Source organism: Notamacropus eugenii, chromosome 3, assembly GCF_028372415.1.
Source record: "Notamacropus eugenii isolate mMacEug1 chromosome 3, mMacEug1.pri_v2, whole genome shotgun sequence".
Classification (NCBI taxonomy): Eukaryota; Metazoa; Chordata; class Mammalia; order Diprotodontia; family Macropodidae; genus Notamacropus; species Notamacropus eugenii.
In genome coordinates, this window is record NC_092874.1 from 20,003,977 (window position 1) to 20,023,468 (window position 19,492).

General features: G+C 42.8%; 1 protein-coding gene across 4 annotated transcripts in view; it reads right to left on the minus strand.

Annotated features, from left to right (window-relative positions):
• CPVL (carboxypeptidase vitellogenic like) overlaps positions 1-19,492 on the minus strand; it is a 124,203-nt gene that overhangs the window by 75,792 nt on the left and 28,919 nt on the right. For all 4 annotated transcript variants that reach the window (XM_072651031.1, XM_072651028.1, XM_072651029.1 and 1 more), the window contains exons 4-6: positions 17,093-17,207; positions 16,687-16,745; positions 15,510-15,589 (exon numbers count right to left, since the gene is read on the minus strand). In XM_072651031.1, the coding sequence (XP_072507132.1) occupies positions 15,510-15,589; positions 16,687-16,745; positions 17,093-17,207 (254 nt within the window). The remainder of the gene's footprint in view (positions 1-15,509; positions 15,590-16,686; positions 16,746-17,092; positions 17,208-19,492) is intronic.

The window sequence follows — 19,492 nt, forward strand, 5'->3', positions numbered from 1 at the left end:
CTTAGCCCTTCACAGCAAGACAAGGACCTAAAACATTCCCAAAGGACTCTTGAGGCAAAATGCCATCCACATTCAGAGAAAGAACTATGGAATCGGAAAGCAGAATGAAGCAGACTATTTTCTTTTGTGTTATGTTTTGGTTTGGTTTGTTTTTTCTCATGGTTTCTCTCATTTGTTTTAATTCTTCTTTGCAGCATGACTAATGTAAAAATGTGTTTAATAAGAATGTATGTATAATAAGAATGTATGTGTAGAACCCATATAATATTGCATGCTGTCTCAGGGAGGGAGGGGAGAGGGAGGGGGAGAAAATTTAAGATTAATGGAAGTGATTGTTGAAAACAAATAAATTAATTTTTAAATGGGATATTCCCTTCACATGGTTAAAAGGAGAGGATAGTGCTTTTACAGCAATAGTTAGACAGAAAGTGTGTACAAAACAAATCAAAATTAACTGGTCTGGGAAAGAACTAACATCTGACAAAATTCAAGGAAGATCTCAGGCAGAATAGGACTGCTAAAAACTGACCCTTGAAGGCGCTCATATGCCCAGGTCATGAGACCCCTGGGTCCACTGCAGCTGAGGGGAAGATGCCAGGCACCCAGTGCAAACTGCACCTCTCCCAACCCCCACAATGGAGAAAACTGAAATTGGGCTCCAAAGAGTACCAGGTTCAAATCCTGCCTCAGACGCTTTACTTGCTATGCCAGCACGGACATGATCTTTCTGGAGTTTATTCATCTCTCCAATGAAGACAATAATAACATTTACCTCAAGGGTTGTTTATAAGATCAAATGAGATGCAGAAAGCTTTCTAAACCTACGTGCTCTGGCCCCTTTGGGAAGAGGAAGAGAGTGAGCTGTCCTTTATCACAGTGGGAACTCAAAGAGCTCTGGAACCCTAGTTATGCCCTTAGTCCAGAAGTGGGACGAATGGAGAAGTCACCAACACTGTCCTGATGGAGGCACTGTGCATAGTCTAGATGTCCTCCATTCCAGAAACAGACCATGAAAGCAAACCAGGGAGAAAAACCAGGGAGCAGCCAAGACCCCTGGGGAAGGCCAGCTGGGAACCAAAAATGGATAGGAAAGAAAAATGTCCTCAGGAACTTAGAGCTGGAGGCCATTTGGGCCAAACCCCTCATTTTTACAGAGTAGGAAACGGAGCTCTCCTGAGGGAAAGAAATCACACAAAGCTAGGATTAAACCCCTCTACCCTGAGCTTTTGAGTTGATGTCTTATGAAGAACAGCTGAGGTCACCTAGGTGAAGCATTTGACAAAGCTTGAACTGATATTTTACAACTGCTGTTATTATTATCTGAAGGAATTGGGGATATTTAGCCTAAAAAATGGATTCTACATGGGGGAGGGGGAACTAGCCAGCTTCAGATACTTGAGGAGCTGTGAGGAAGAGGGACTTAACTTTTCTGTTTGTTTTCAAAGGTCAAAGCCAGGAGCAACGAATGGATGGGAGCTGCAAAGAGGTCATTTCTGGTTGGTAGGAGAAAATTCTTCCTGCAGATCAGAGCTGTCCCAAAGCCCAGCAGTCGCCTGGGGAGATGGCTGGTGGGTTCTGCCTCCTTTTCAGCCTGCAGGCAGAAGCCAGATTGAGGCGAGTTGGGAAGTCCCTTCTAACATGGGGATGCTGGGATCTCCCAACACTGTGGGTCACAATGCCTCCAGAGCTACAATGACCTTCCCAAACAAAACAGACCAGAACAAACAGCGAGAGCCATGACCCTAATAGCCAAGATGGAGGCTAGAAGACCACAGTCGTAAAGAAGTAGGAGAAAGAAAAAAATGGTGTCAGGCAAGAAAGAACAAGGTGGGCCCTGAAGGACAATAACTATCTGACTTCTTGTAAACACAACGAACAAACAACAATCTGATGAAACTTTGTGGCTCTAAAAATGAGTTTATTTTTTATTAGGGGGGTTGCTTTTTCCCCTATATAAATGACATCTCTCTCAATAGGAAAAAAAAAGAGAGGCTTCAGATCTTGATACATGCTGTGGTTCAAGAAGCGATGGTGACCTCCCTGCCGAGATGAAAGCAAGGTGGCTGCTTCTGAATTCCAAGAAGATGAAAGCTCAGAGGGCACCCAGAGGTGAGAAGGACATGGGAGATGACCTCCATCATGTGGGCCAAAAGGTCTCCTCTACGCTATACCTGGGGTGCCCCAGACTCCACTCACTCTTAGACTGTGTGAGTGTGTCTGAGTTCATCTCCATTGATTGTGCTAGTGGAGTTTGGAGCCATTAAATTGTGTAAACCGCCTAGTGGAGATATATATAAGGCTCTCCCCGTGTCAACCCCAAGCTCATAACTACTGTTTCTTTCTATTTTCCTATTTGCTGGAAGGCAGAGTTAGGTTTAATATAGTAAATCCCAGAAGAGCTTTGTTGGTCAGTTTATGGACAGTTTCCTCCAAGAATCTGACTTGTGTGTTTCCACTGGACAGTCTCTGAGGGCCCTCCCAGCATGAAAATTCTATTCTTCTAGGATTAGAGGCTTTATTGGATGAACTGACTTGAAAAGGTAATCACACCCTTGGAAAATCCTTATAAAGAATTTTATGGGGTCAAGGGCATGGAGAATGGAAAAATGAAACATCGAAAAACAAACCACTGCCAAGTTGCCTATGTTTCACTGAATTAATATGATCACATTTAGGGAGGAATCAAAGAAAGCCCTGGAAAGAAAATCAGAGGCCATCTAGTCTAACCCCCTCGTTTTACAGAAGAAGAAACAGAGGCTCAGAATAAGTAAAATAGTGTGACCTAGGTCACAGAGGTAAGTGACAGAGCTGGGATTTGAATTCAAGTCTTTCTGACTTCAGATCATGCTTTCTCCCTACTGTATCCCAGTGATCTGGGGGAGAGGGGCAACCAGGATGGACCTTAGAGGTCATTAAGTTGATTCCCATCTTTTGATGAGAGGGGATCTGAGAGCCAGAGAAATAAAGGGAGGGACGTACCCAAGGTTACACGGCTAGCAAGAAGCTGAGTTGAGATTTTAATCCAAGCTTCTCTCATGTCCAATGTCTGTGTCCCAGGCACATTTCCAGGGAAGCCCTTGAGATTCTAATTTTGGAATCTGACTTTCTAAACTATTACAAAAGGGTCCGCCTCCCCAATATCCAAGTCCACCATTCCATCTTGGTATCTCATGACTTTGGGCCCTTGAAGGCTGGACCAGGGGAGACTAAGCTCTGGAAGATTTCACCAAATGGAGCAGCTTTGGATAACAGATTTTGGTTCTGCAGGTGCCAAGCAAAACAGAGGAAGTCGGGACCTGAGTCAAATTCTAATTTTGCTTCTCCTTCCCTGTATGACTGTGGGTAGCTGCTACCCTTCTTTAGGTTTGGGGTCCTCATCCATTACATGAGGAGATTGGAAAGGATGGTCGCTGAGGTCCTACCCAACTCACACTCACATGAGCCGGTGGAAGATGCTGTGCAGAGAAAACAACATGCTGAGGGTCATTACTACTTATTTTGAGCTACAATGATAACAGTTGTTTTTCATCCTCCCTTATCAAAGAGGACCAAAGACATGGAGGTAGGGGAAGATCTATGTATTGACTTGCAAGTGAATTGGATTTAAGTGAGGCAGGGCTGTGCAAAGACACCAGCCTCACTCTCCCCTCCAGAGTCACTGGAGTCCAGTGGCAGGACATAGGTCAGGACACCTGGCTGTGGCCTGTGAAACAACATTAAAAGATGTTTTGAAGCCACAAGCCTCATTAAGTGCTACTTGACTTGGATTTGATCAGGCACAGCCATGCACCATTTGAAATGAATTTCTATTGAATATCTTTTTATAGCACTTTTCTTTCTGAATATATATACACACACATATCACACATTCCCTCATACATGCATAATACAATGACACATATGCATCATACATAGATGCACATATATACACATATTCACACTCATTCACATATATATTCACATGCATATACATCACATGTATATGCACATCACAGACACACATTCACACATCGATCACATGTTAACACACACATACAGACATTCACACATACATTCACATATACACATATTCACACACATTTTCATACTTGCTCATGTACACATACACACACCACACATATTCTCACACTCATTTACATATACTCTCATACATTCGCACATGCACACATATTCAAACACCACACACATTTTCATATTCATTCACACACCTATCACATACATTCACATACACCACAAACATTGTCACATTCATTCACATACATATTCACAGACATACTTATTGACACATATTTTCACACTCACACACACATTCTCACATTCATTCACATGCAGTCTCACATGCATTCATACTCACATACATGCTTTTTCACACTTACTCAGTACACATATTCACAGACATCACACACATTCTCACACTCATTCACAGACATGCTCCTATATTCACACACATGCATTCTCACACACAGACTCACACACGCACATACACACAATGTGCAAGCTATAAAGAGGACAGCTGAAATCAGTTTTCTAACCCCCTTTGATTAGTTGTCTTCCTGGGCTAGGAGCCTGAAGGGAAAAGAACAGAAAGCAGCCATAAACAATGGGGGCTTTGAACTTGGGTCTCTTTCCATGCCATGCGAGAAGAGGCTGACCACATGGCGGCAGTAAATACCCACGGTGAGGGTCTGCTGTGATTTTTTTTTTTTTTTTTTTGAACGGTTCTAAACAAGGTGGAAGAAAGCGGGTGGGGGAGAAAGCAGGATAGTGATGGGGTTTTAGGCTCTAACTTGCAGGGGATGAATTTATTTCCTTAATCTAACTTTCCCTGAGTTTGCCAGTCAGAGAAGGTGGGTCTAAACTGAGGGTGCATGAGGTGGCTGTGCACATGAGAGCCTTCTCTCCTATGTTCAGAGGGCACCATAGGGGTAGATGAGCACCTGGGAGGGCAAGCTCTCTATTTCTGCCCCAGTGAAGGGGCAGAGAAGGGAACCCAGGCATGGGAACAGAACATCCCGGGCATGGCTGTTCCCTCCCAGGACTCCCAGGTGTGAACAGAGGACAGGGCTTCCAGTCATTCTACCCAGAATGTCTGTCCATTAAGAACCTAGCTTGGAGAGTTACCCAGAAACATACTAGGGACAGTGGCTACACCTCCTCCTGAACAAGCAGAGGCTATCTGGCTGTCTCAAGGACAGAAGATGGAGAAAAGTGACTTGAGTTCTTCGTCCTCCTCTACTCAGGTAACCTGGGCCACCCACCCTGAACAGTCAGGGGAGAAGAAGGTACAAGCTTCTGGGGGAGGCCTGTGCTCAGGGATAGAGCACCAGCAGAAGAGGGAGAAGACTCGGGTTCTAGTCCCAGTTCAGCCATAAGCCAGCTGTGAGTGCAGAGACAAGCCTTAACCCCTCTCTTTTCTGGATGATCCTGCCAGCTCTGTCATTTTAAGCAATCCAGTATTCTCCTCAGGACCACCGGCAGCTTTAGGAGCCGCCAATTGAGTGAATTTTCCTGTATCCTACTGGCCTAAAAAATTTTCTGCCTTCCTCTTTAAGAACAATTTAGGGATGGAAAAGAATGATGGCTAGGAAATCAGAGGACCTGGGTTCAAATCCTATTCCAAAACCACCATTGCCTGGGTTTCCATTTCCTCATCTGTCAAACGAAGAGACCAGACTGGCCTTCGAGGCCCTTTCCGATCTTCCTGGGGATCTGAGTGAGCTTCCTGAATGAAGAGACCCATACTGACAATAGCAGAAGTAAACCAGGAGGAATAATCGTAAATATGAGCAAGGAGCACGCAAGCTAAATGGAAATGTTTGATGACGCAGAATTAAGTAAACAGAACCAAGGAAAGATACACAGTTATGACCACAACAAAATACCAAAGATGAACGTTGCATAGTCACGCTGACCAAGCCTAGCCCTGGAGAAGAACTGACAAAATGGACCCTGCATCCCTCTTTATAGAGGTGGGGGCCTATGGGGATGGAACAGGGCATGCACTGCCAAACAAGAAAAAGGTGCCAGTTGGTTTTCTTGAACTGGTTTTCCCCCCTTTTTTATCTTTTCTTCTATTATGACAAGGGATTGCTTGATGGACAAGGGAAAAGGGAGGGATACAGCAAGGAATGGGATATACAAACAAAAGCTAGCAATGAGAGTTGGACTTTAAACAAAGGGAAATATTTGGAGACAGAGACAGTTTAGTGCAGCGAGCAGAGAGCTGATCCCAAAGCCAGGGAGGGCTATGTGACCCTGAGCAAGACTCCACCTCTCAGGGCTCTAGGCTACTTCTACTCTGCTGAGAAGGGGCTGACCCACATTGGGGGAGGGAGTTTCCTCACCTAGAAGTTCCTATACCAGTGAGATCACAAAGCCAGTCAGGTAGTCCTCCCTACCTAAATGAATAGACAGGGGAGCCAGGGGGTGCAGGGACTAGAAGGCTGGATCCGGAATCAGGAAGAGCTGAATTCAAACCCTGCCTCATACTGATTAACCGAGTGGCCTTGGGCAAGTCACTTAATCTCTGCTTGCCTCAGTTTCATCTGTAAAACGAAGGGTAATAATAGCACTTACCTCCCAGGGCTGTTACAATGACCAAATGAGATCACATTTGTAAAGTGCTTCGCAAAACTCAAAAACAATCATATAATTAATACATAATGCGACGTTGACATTAATAGATGAGTGTTTACATAATGCTAAACAAATATTAGCTGATAGCTAGAAAGACTTGAGTTCACATCCTGTCTCTGACATTTGCTAGCTCTGTGACTGTGGGCAAGTCATTTAACTTTGCTGAACCTCAGTTTCCCCTCTGTAAAATGAGGATGTGTGCAACACTTTATCTCACAGGGTGTGTGGAAGCTTAAATGAGATATACCTCGTAAAGTTTCTCCCAAACATAACTACTAGTAGCACTCCATTTGTCTCAATCCATTTTATCTGCAAAACAAATTCTTTACTTCTTAATGAGCAGACATTCACGCTAAGCCCCGGGAGGGCATGACACTGGGGACATGAGGACAAAGAGAAGGGAACTCTAGTCTGGAGGGGTTTGCCTCCTCCTGAGAAGACAGAAAAGACAAGCTAAGGATATGAAGAGCTGGTCTGGAATCTCTGATGACCTGCTAAGATGATGAGAAGATTGTGGCTACTGAAGGTCACAGCTAGGAAGCCTGGAATGCATTGGACCAGCAGCAGTGTGCAGAGGCTATGACCAGGAGTCGCTTTAAGGCTCCAAGTCTCTCGTCCATCCTGGCAGAGGAGCCCACTGTGGCCTGAGAAGTCGGGACCTGACCAAGATCACAGAGGCTGATGAGGAGGAGGATGGATGGTGGCTGAGCCCAGATGCCACTGGCAGAGCCAGGCCCGCCTCCATCACTCGAGTGGCCTCCAAGCATCTGGCTGGAAGCCTTGAAAGGGCTGTACCACGTTAGCTGTGCTCCCCACGGCTTCTCAGGAGACACTCCCCCAGGCTTTGAGGGAAGGTTTAAGATTTCATTTCCTCCTGTTTGTCATCAGGAGTCTTCATCAATCACGGGTGATTTTTTTTTTTTTTTTGCCGGAACAAATTGTAATATGATGAAAAGAAAAATAGGGGGAAAGAGGAAACCGTAGGGAGGTTTTTCTAATTCTTTGTGTTAGTGGACTTTCTGATGGAGAATGGCCTTCCCCTTTGTCATCTAGCAAGAACATCTCCAGATGCTGCTGCAGAGGCACCAGGAGTCCTTGACTGGGGAAAACTGTCATGGCGCACGGCCACCATGAAGGAGCGACAATGGATGAGTCTGCCTTGGCTGAAGTCAATTCCCCGGGGCCCCTCCCTGCTGCCGCACCCATCCACCATGCCAGGCCCATCCTTCCCCAGCCCCCGGAGCTGGGCCCTGGGGAAACTCCACACCCCCTTGGAATTCCTGGTTTCCTTCCAGACTCCAGCATCCTCTTCAGAAGGAGGCTTTTCACAGCATTGTTCCCCCCACCCCAGAGGGTGACGCCTTCAAAAGTGACTCTGGGCCTGCTCTGAACACGTCAGGTACAGACTTCTATATGTGTGCAACATGAGTGTCTTGAGGGCAAGGGCTACTCCAACCAGTCTTTGGATCCCCAAAGCTCAGCACGATATCTGGCCCATAGTAGGTGCTTACTAGATGCTCCTTTATTAACTGATTAAGAGTGAAACTGGGAGTCTGACCAGACTTTGGAGGTGTAGAATCCAGTGGGAGACGGACTTTGACAGATTCGGAGCCCAGGCTGGACTGGAAGGTCCACGGGAGGGATCTGTTCCGCGGGGGTAAGACCCCGGCGCACAGCGCAGCGCGGTCGGCACGGCAGGGCGGAGGGGACCCGAGGAGCCCGAGAGTGGCGGGCAAGACCAGCGGAGCAGGAGATAAGCCAGGCCGAGCCGGTGAGAGCCGCTGAGTGCCAGACATCAGCGCAGCAGTCCTTGAAATCTTCAGCCTGAAGACGGACTTCGGTGGGTCACTACTTGAACTTCCAGGAACTGGGATGGCAGAGTGATCAGTAAGTGCTCTCTCCTCCCCCCTGATGACCCTGAGGGAACCATAAAATTCTTCCCCAGATTAATCCTGGATCAGCAGGAACAGCAAAAGGGGGCGGGTGGTCTCATAACACCAGAGGCTGGAGAGGTGGCAAAGGGGGATTCTTCCTACCGTGGTGGAGGCTATCTGGAGGGACAGACGACCCAGGGCAGAGAAAAATTCGCACTGAGACCCAAGCAAGCCTCAGCCCGGGAAACGAGCCCCAGGAGGGGCGGGAACACGCATTAGCCTCTAGGAGTGCCCCAGCCCTCCAGGGGAAAGGGAAGACAATAGGGAAGCTGGGATCAGCATCCCCGGACCTTGCCTTTGCCTCAGGCCAGCTGAGGAGATATCCTGAGACCAGACCACACCTCCCACACACCTATCAAGCTAAACCCAGGGTTGATCTGGGAAACAAACAAACAAAAAAAAAAAGCCTGCTTTTAGCCTAGACAAACATCAACTCAACTTAAAAGATCTGTATCTTCTGACTGAAAGAACCAAAAGCTACAACACTCGGCCAACATCATGAATCGGAAAAAGCAGACAAAAAGTGAAAAAACCATAGAATCTTTCTATGGGGATAAGGACCAAAACACAAACACCAAAGAGGTCAGAGCTGAGACTGTACTTCCATCTGAAACCTCAGATGGGACTATGAATTTCTCGCAAGCACAACTAGATTACCTGGAACGTCTGAAGAAGGATATAAAAGAAAAACTGGCCAATGATTTTAAAACCATAAAAAAAGAATTCACTGATGAGAACATCAATCTGAAAAAGAAAATTGAAGAAATGGAAAAGGAAGTTCAAAAATTAACTGGAGAGAATAATTCCCTAAAAGGAAGAGTTAATCAAACGGAAAAGGAAACTCAAAACCTAATAGGGAAAATTGATCAGATGGAAAAGGAAACCCAAAACCTAACTGGGAAAATTGGTCGAATGGAAAAAGAAGTACAAAAATTAAATGGAGAAAATAGCTCCTTAAAGGGAAAAATTGGCCAGATGGAAAAGGAGATGCGAAAGCTAACTGAAGAAAACAATACGATCAAGATTAGAATTGGGCAAGTAGAAACTAATGACTCAATGAGGCAACAAGAATCAGTCAAACAAAATCTAAAGAACGAAAAGATAGAAGAAAATCTAAAATATTTAATTGGAAAAACAACTGACCTGGAAAATAGATCCAGGAGAGAAAATCTAAGAATTATTGGCCTGCCAGAAACCCATGATGAAGAAAAGAGTCTGGACAATATCTTCCAGGAAATCATCAAGGAAAACTGCCCAGAAGTACTAGACTCAGAGGGCAAAATAGTCATCGAAAGAATCCACCGTTCCCCACCGGAAAGGGATCCCAAACTCAAAACCCCAAGAAATATAGTTGCCAAATTCCAGAGCTATCAAGTGAAGGAGAAAATACTACAAGCAGCCAGAAAGAAACAATTTAAATATCAAGGTCACACAGTCAGGATCACACAGGACCTTGCAGCTTCTACATTAAAAGATCGAAAGAATTGGAACCCAATATTCCGTAAGGCAAAGGAGTTGGGACTCCAACCGAGGATCAACTACCCAGCAAAGTTCAGCATAACATTTCAGGCAAGGAGAAAGTCATTCAACGAAATAAGGGATTTCCAGAGCTTCCTGACCAAAACACCAGAACTCAATAGACAATTTGATCTTCAAATGCAGGTCTCCAGAGAATCATAAAAAGGTAAACAGAGGGGAAAAAACAAAAACAAAAACTTGCAACTCAATTAGGGCAATCTGTTTACCTCCCTATAGGGGAAGATGATACCTGTTAATCTTGAGAACTGTGCAGCTATTATGATAAAAGGGATATATGTAGAGGGAACGGGCATAAAGTAAATGATGTCATGGCAAAAATATGATTTAAGTATGAGAAGGGAATGTAATAGGAGGTGTGGAAAGGGGGAAGCAGAAAATGGCAAATTATATCACAGGAAGAAGTACAAAACTATAGTAGAGGGAAGGAGGGGAGGGAGATGAGCATTGTTTGAGAGGTACTCTCATCTGATTTGTTCAAAGGAGGGAACAATAACCTTAAGCAGATAATCCTAACTAGCTATATAGGTAGTAGGAGGGGAAGGGGGAAGAAAGGGGAGGGTGGGTAAAAGGGAGGAAAGAAGCAATAAGAGTAAAGGGGACTAAAAGGGAGGGGGCTAAAAGAAGGAGGGGAAGGCTGCAGGAGGAGGGGGAGAAAAGTGAATACTATTGAGGAGGGGAAGGGAGACGGGAGAGCTAAAAGCACAAATGGTGGGAAAGAGGTTGGAGGGAAATACACAGATTGTAATCATAACTGTGAATGTGAATGGAATGAACTCTCCCATAAAACAGAGACGGATAGCAGAATGGATTAAAAGCCATAATCCAACAATATGCTGCTTACAAGAAACACATTTGAAACGGGGGGATACACATAGGATAAAGGTCAAAGGATGGAGCAGAATATATTGTGCTTCAGCTCATGTAAGAAAGGCAGGAGTAGCAATCCTAATCTCAGACAAAGCGAAAGCAGAAATAGATCTAATCAAAAGGGATAAGGATGGAAACTATATCCTGCTAAAAGGCACCATAGACAATGAAGCAATATCATTACTAAACATGTATGCTCCAAGTGGTATAGCATCCAGATTCTTAGAGGAGAGGTTGGGGGAGTTGAAGGAAGAAATTGATAGCAAAACTATACTAGTGGGGGACCTCAACCTCCCCCTCTCTGAACTAGATAAATCCAACCTTAAAATAAACAAGAAAGAGGTTAAGGAGGTAAATAAAACTCTGGATAAGGTAGATATGATAGATCTTTGGAGAAAATTAAATGGGAATAGAAAGGAATATACCTTTTTCTCAGCGGTACATGGAACATTTACAAAAATTGACCATGTACTAGGACATAAAAATCTCACAATCCAGTGCAGAAAGGTAGAGATAATCAATGCATCCTTTTCAGATCATAATGCATTAAAAATTACATGTAATAAAAGGCCATGGAAAGAGAAACCAAAAATCAATTGGAAACTAAATAATCTAATTCTAAAGAAGGATTGGGTTAAAGAAGAAATCATAGAAACAATCAACAACTTCATTCAAGAGAATGACAATAGTGAGACAACATACCAAAACTTATGGGACACTGCAAAAGCAGTTATTAGGGGAAGTTTTATATCTCTGAATGCTTACATAAATAAAATAGAGAAAGAGGAGATCAATGACTTAGGCTTGCAGTTGAAAAAGCTAGAAAAAGAACAAATTGAAAATCCCCAAGTAAATACCAAATTAGAAATACTGAAAACCAAAGGAGAGATTAATAAAATTGAAATAAAGAAAACTATTGAATTAATAAATAAAACCAATAGTTGGTTTTATGAAAAAACTAATAAAATTGATAAACCTTTGGTTAATCTGATCAAAAAAAAGAAAGAAGAAAACCAAATTACTAACATTAAAAATGAAAGGGGTGAACTCACCTCCAATGAGGAGGAAATTAAAACAATAATTAGAAACTACTTTGCCCAACTTTATGCCCACAAATTCGACAATCTAAACGAGATGGATGAATATTTTAAAAAATACAAATTGCCCAGATTAACAGAAGAGGAAGTTGAATACTTAAACAACCCCATCTCAGAAAAAGAAATTGAACAAGCCATCAATGAACTCCCTAGGAAAAAATCTCCAGGGCCAGATGGATTCACAAGTGAATTCTATCAAACATTTAAAGAACAGTTAATTCCAATACTACATACACTATTCTTGAAAATTGGGGAAGAAGGAGTCCTCCCAAATTCTTTCTATGATACAAATATGGTTTTGATACCCAAACCAGGAAGAGACAAAACAGAGAAAGAAAATTATAGACCAATTTCCCTAATGAATATAGATGCAAAAATCTTAAATAAGATTTTAGCAAAACGAATACAGCATCTTATCATGAGATTAATACATTATGATCAGGTAGGATTCATACCAGGACTACAGGGCTGGTTCAATATTAGGAAAACTATTAGCATTATCGATCACATCAACAACAAAGCTAACAAAAACCACATGATTATCTCAATAGATGCAGAAAAAGCTTTTCACAAAATACAACATCCATTCCTACCAAAAACATTGGAGAACGTAGGAATAAAGGGAACTTTCCATAAAATAATAAGCAGTATCTATCTAAAACCTTCAGCAAGCATTATATGCAATGGGGATAAGCTAGATGCATTCCCAATAAGATCAGGGGTGAAACAAGGTTGTCCATTATCACCACTATTATTCAATATGGTACTAGAAATGTTAGCTGTAGCAATTAGACAAGATAAAGATATTCAAGGAATTAGAATAGCCAAAGAAGAAACTAAGTTATCACTCTTTGCAGATGATATGATGATTTACCTAGAGAATCCCAGAGATTCAAGTAAAAAATTACTTGAATTAATAAACAACTTTGGCAAAGTTGCAGGGTACAAAATAAACCCACACAAATCCTCTGCATTCCTATATATTAGCAACAAAGTTCAACAGCAAGAGATAGAAAGAGAAATCCCATTTAAAGTTAGGGTAGACAGTATAAAATACTTAGGAGTCTACCTGCCAAAACAAACCCAGGGACTATATGAACACAATTACAAGACACTTTTTGCACAAATAAAGTCAGATTTAAGTAAGTGGAAAAACATTAGTTGCTCATGGGTAGGCCGTGCTAATATAATAAAAATGACAATTCTACCCAAATTAATATACTTATTTAGTGCCATACCAATTAAACTATCAGACAATTACTTTCTAGAGCTGGATAAAATAATATCAAAATTCATTTGGAAAAACAAAAGGTCCAGAATATCAAAGGGACTAATGAAAAGAAATGCTTGGGAAGGTGGCCTAGCGCTACCAGACCTCAAACTCTACTATAAAGCAGCAATTATCAAAACCACTTGGTATTGGCTAAGAAACAGAGAGGTAGACAAGTGGAATAGACTTGGCACTCAAGATGCAGTAGGCAAGGAATATAGCAACCTTCTGTTTGATAAACCCAAGGACCCCAGCTTCTGGGATAAGAACTCATTGTTTGACAAAAATTGCTGGGAAAACTGGATAACAGTGTGGCGGAAATTAGGCATAGACCCATACCTGACACCGTACACAAGAATAAAGTCCAAATGGGTACATGATTTAGGTATAAAGATTGATACCATGAATAAACTGGAGAAGCAAGGAATAGTGTATTTATCAGATCTATGGAGAAGGGAAGAATTCTTTACTAAAGGAGAGATAGAATGCATTATGAAATGCAAAATGGATAACTTTGAGTACATTAAACTGAGAAGTTTTTGCACAACCAAACCCAATGCAACCAAAATCCGGAGGGATGTAGTAAATTGGGAAAAAATTTTTACAGCTAAGCTCGGGGATAAAGGCCTCATTTCTAGAATATATAGAGAACTGACCCAAATGTATAATCATACAAGTCATTCCCCAATTGATAAATGGTCAAAGGATATGAACAGGCAATTTTCAGAGGAAGAAATTAAAGCTATCTATAATCATATGAAAAAATGCTCTAAATCACTATTGGTTAGAGAGATGCAAATCAAAACAACTCTGAGGTACCACATCACACCTATAAGATTGGCAAACATGACAGAACAAGAAAATGATAAATGCTGGAGAGGATGTGGGAGAGTTGGAACATTAATTCATTGTTGGTGGAGCTGTGAGCGCATCCAACCATTCTGGAGAGCAATTTGGAACTATGCCCAAAGGGCTACAAAAATGTGCATACCCTTTGACCCAGCAATATCGCTACTAGGACTATATCCCCAAGAGATCATAAAAATGGGAAAGGGTCCCACATGTACAAAAATATTTATAGCAGCACTCTATGTAGTTGCCAAAAACTGGAAGTCAAGGGGATGCCCATCAATTGGGGAATGGCTGAATAAATTATGGTATATGAATGTAATGGAGTACTATTGTGCCATAAGAAATGATGAACAAGAAGACTTCAGAGAGGCCTGGAAGGACTTATATGACCTGATGCTGAGTGAAAGGAGCAGAACCAGGAGAACTTTATGCACAGCAACAACCACAGTGTGTGAGAGCTTTTTCTGGTAGACTTAGATTTTTGTAATAACACAAGAACTTCTGAAAAAAAAAAAAATCCCAATGGTGGACCTCAAGGCAAAATGCCTTCCACACTCAGAGAGAGAAATATGGAAGTCACTCACATAATGTAGCAGATCATGTTTGTGTATGTGTATCTGTTTGTGTATCATGTTCTGATTTGTTATACGGATTCTTTCATTTATCTTAGTCTGACTACATAGCATGACTATAGTGAAAATATACTCAATAGGAAAGTATATGTAGAATCTATACAGAATTGTATGCAGTCGTGGGGAGGGAGGGAGGTAGTGGGGGGTGGGTGGGGAGGGATAAAATCGCAATTGTATGGCAGTGATTGTTAAACATTAAAAAAATAAAAAAATTAAAAAAAAAAAAAAAAAAAAGAGAGTGAAACTGCTCTTCATAGCAAACCTTTGTGCTCCTCTTGGAAATCACGTATATGTGTATGTGTGTGTTTACACCCACTTCTGTGCAGATACACATAAACATGTATGTATGTGTAGACACATAGATATATGTATATGTACATTGTGGATATATATGATATTGGGTGTATAAGTTTGTGTATATGTCTATACATACATACATATGGACACACATATATGCACACATATATTCTATATGTGTGTGCATTTCTATATCTATTATATTTCATTTTTATGGACACATTGTTCCCTACTCTCCAGTAGAATGGAAACCCCTGGAGGGCAGGGACTATTTCCACCTAGCAGAATGACTGGCACACATTAGGTGCTTAACAGATGCTCATCACATTGACCTGAACTGAGAAGTCAGAAAGGGGGGGAGTGTCAAGGATGAAGGAGATTGTACCTGTATAAGTCTCTTGCTACATCATCTTCACTGGCTGCAAATCCTCGGGCATCATCAGTAAAGCTGAAACCAGTGCCAGTCTAAAGGGAAATATGGAAACATAAATTCTGAGAAACAAGCACCTCAAGGCACTTCAGCACTGGGGTCTCTCTGAAAAGAGTAGAGGAGCCCAAAGATTTCAAGTAGGAGGAGAGGGATCGGAAGGGGAGGGAAGGTGAGGAAGAGGAAGAGGGGAGGGGGAGAGATGCTTAAGGCATTTTTATAACTTCTCTGGACTTTACCTGCTTATATCATTCAATATTCAAAAAAAAAAAAAAAAGTCGGGGCTGAAAACATGATTTTGGCCCTGGGGCCTTGATTTCCTCCCAATAAGGAACTTTCTGTGTCCACACAGATGGGTCCCTTCCTTGCCCTTGCAGCCTTTGAATGGGACTCGGGGCCGGAGTGACTCGTCCAGGGTCACACAACCAGGATGCATCAAGGTGAACTTAGTCCTCCATGCCTCTGTGGCCATCTCACCAACCACTCTACAACCCTCCCTCTCACAAGGGTTGCTGTTCCCCAGTAACTGAGACAGCAGCTGAAGTCCCAAGGGATGAGCTGCCTGGTCCTTGGTCACAGGACTCCTCTGGGGCAAGGCTGGGTTCAAGTCCCAAATTCATGCTTTCGATGACTATTCTACATGGTTCTTCAGTTTCTATTCGCTCCTCTGAATAGAAAAAGTCTCTATTTTAATGTTTCACCTATTCTGTGTTCTGTAAGCACCTTGGTGGGAAGAACTTGCTTCCTTTTTGCCTCTGAATCACCAGTATTGGACACATTGTGCTAGCACACACTAGGTGCTTAATAAGTGCTTTTTGATTGATTAGGAGAGATCGACAAGGAGGAAGCTTATTGGAAATGAATGAGCCCCTTCTCCTGGATGATGAGATGTAGGAAGGGTAGTGACCCAAGTGTTGCCGTTCTGCATCAGCGATCACAGTGTCCACATAGGGAGTGCTCTCAGGTCGAGATCCAAGAATATGGAAAGGAAGGAGAAGATTCAGGCCCATTATGAAAGGGGAAAAAATTAGTGACAATAAATTTACAAATAAAAGAATTTAAAAATAAAAGAGTTTTAAGGAAAGAAAAAGCCCTGGGGAACCTAATCTTGTCATTTTAAGGGTTGACCACTCACCGGGTTGTCGATGTACAGCATCGAAAATTTCGCAGTCCACGGGAAATCTCTTGCTCGAACTATTAAAAACACAACGGTGTCTCAAGCTATCACATAAGTAACCAGACCCACACAAACCTTAAAATGTTATGCAAAAGTTTTTGCTCTTCCATGGCCAGATGGATCCACCGGCCTCCACAGAATTTTCTGCCTTTCCACAACTGCAGCAAACATTATTGCCCTCTTGAGTTTTTTTTTTTTTTCAAAATGCAAACAAAGAACAGAGCTTAAGAGGCAGAAATTCCCCAAACAGAGTGAGCCATTGGGGAACACTCTCTTTTTACAACCATGAAATGCTAAGCCAGGCTTTGTGTTCCCACTGAGCTACCTCTGGAGACTCAGAAGAAAGAGGAGGGACAATGCTTACCTGTAAGGTTCTTGTTCACAACATAAGGCCCATGTTCAACAAAGAGTCCAAACATTGAGGATCCCCCTGGTCCCCCTTGGAGCCAGAGCACAACTGGGGCATCACTGGGATTTTCCTGTAGATGAGAGAGTCAAAGACAGATGATCACATGAACTATCTCATCATGTGGATAAAAGAATCATATAATTTTAAGAGTTGGAAGAAACCACCAAAGTCGTCTAATTGCATCTCCCAAGTCAACCTTGTTCCATCAGACCACATTCATAATGGAGGATGACAAAGCTTTATCTCTGTTAACAATAAGACAGAATGTTCAATGAATTAAATGTTCCTTACATAGCCCATGTATTATCTACAGGTCCCTCACTAGCACCTATACTGCTCAGCATGGTGAAGACATGATGTCTGGGTTCCCAAAGACTACTCCAGTGGAATCAAAGGGTAGCACTGGGGGAAAGGATTAGCCCTAGAGTCAGAGATGGTGGTGGTGGTTGTATCATTTCAATTATGTCTGACTCTTCAGGATCTCATTTAGGGTTTTCTTGGCAGAGAAATGGGAATGATTTGTCATTTCCTTCTCCAGCTCATTTTACAGATGAGAAAATTGAGGCAAACGGGTGAAGTGACTTGCTCACGGTTACACAGTTAGCAAGTATCTAAGGCCAGATTTAAACTCGGATGTTCTCGACTCTAAGCCCAGTGCTCCATCCACTGTGGCACCTAGCTTCCCCTAAAGCCAGAGGACCCAGGTTCATATCTTGCTTTTGCCAATACTGCCTGTGTGACCATGGGCAAAGTCACTCTAGCTCCCTGATCCTCAGTTTCCTCTTCTGTAAAGTGAGGGAGTAAGGCTAGATAGAGGTCCTTACAGCTAAAAATCTATGGTCCCACCAAGACAGCAAAGCTCTGAAAACCAACCTGGACATGGACTTTGTCTCAAGGCCAGCCTAGCTAAGCTCACAGAAGCTCATTCCCAATTAGCTTCAGGGAGAGGAATTACTTTGGCCACAACAATTATCTAAGAGGATCCCCCTTACTAAGGGGAAGAGGAGCTATAGTCTATGTTGTTGGAAGGAGAAACCACATTAAAAGATTCCTAGATCCTTGAAGTATGAGCTCATCTGTCATACTGAAGATTCATTCATTCATTCATTCATTCATTCATTCACTCTACTGGAGACCTTACAGCCAGCTGAGGAGCTGGCCCTCACTACCTGGGTTCAAATTCCACCTTTGATACTTACAACTTGTGTAAACTTGGGCTTGTCCCTGGTCCTCCTTTGGTCTCAGTTCCTTCTCTGTAAAATAACACTAGCAGGGCCTCTAAGGTCCCTTCTAGTCCTAGATCTCAGAATCCTACGTGAAATCATTCAACCTCCCTGGACCTCAGTTTCCCTGTCTATAAAGAACTCCCTAAGGTCCCTTCCTGCTCTAAAGCTATGCCTTGGCCAGGGTCATTTAGCTCGCAATATTCGAATATAGGTCTTCCTGACTCCAAATCCAGGATTCTATCCAGTAGGGCAGGTTGCCTTTGAGGTTCTCCCTATGCCCATCTCTCTCTGATGCCCCATTTCCTTCCCCCTCCACGAAAACTGACCCTCTCTTCTTTGTGGTTCCATCTCATAACCTGGAGAAATGTAACATGGAACTCGGCCACCATTCTGCAGGCCACCTGACCCCAAAGGCCACACTAGAAAGCCAGAGAATACGCCATATCTTTATTATGTAACTTCCAAACAGGGAGCTGAATTCTTGGGATGTTTAAATAGGAAAGGTTCAGCCTCAGCTGACCTGCATGCTCCAAAGCATGTCCTTGAAGGGAAGGGGAGGCAGCCTTCACCACAGAAAACCCAAACAGCCACTAAGGTAACAGCTCCCTTAGCCAGAAGGAGAGGCAGAAAATCAACTGGGCAAAATACATTTTTACATGCTCTGTTTAAATAATCTGAGACTTATTTACATCAAGATAAGGAAACCTGGAGACTTTTTTCTCTTTTTTTGATGTAATGTTTACAGAGTCCCTCAGAAGCTATTACCCACTCACTCTTAGGGCAATACATTTTCCGCATTCCAATCTGAGGACAAGGCCTTCTTCCCGCTTCCTTTTTTAGCAAAGACAGAAGGAGGATCAAGCTTAAGGCACCTTCTAAAACAGGCCTCTACATAAAGGTTAGGCCAGCATGCCAATCGAACACTGAACGCTTGCCCAGCGATGGTTATTCCAATCCAGATCTGAAGCTGGGAGGGGCCTGCGAGACCCCCTAGTTCAGCAATCTCAGATGAGGAGGTGAGGACACACAGGATCGGGAACGCAGCATTTGAACCCAGATTCTCTGATTCCAAAGCAGATCTCCTTCCACGGTACCATACTGCCTCGACTCAATTACTTAGAGAGTTATA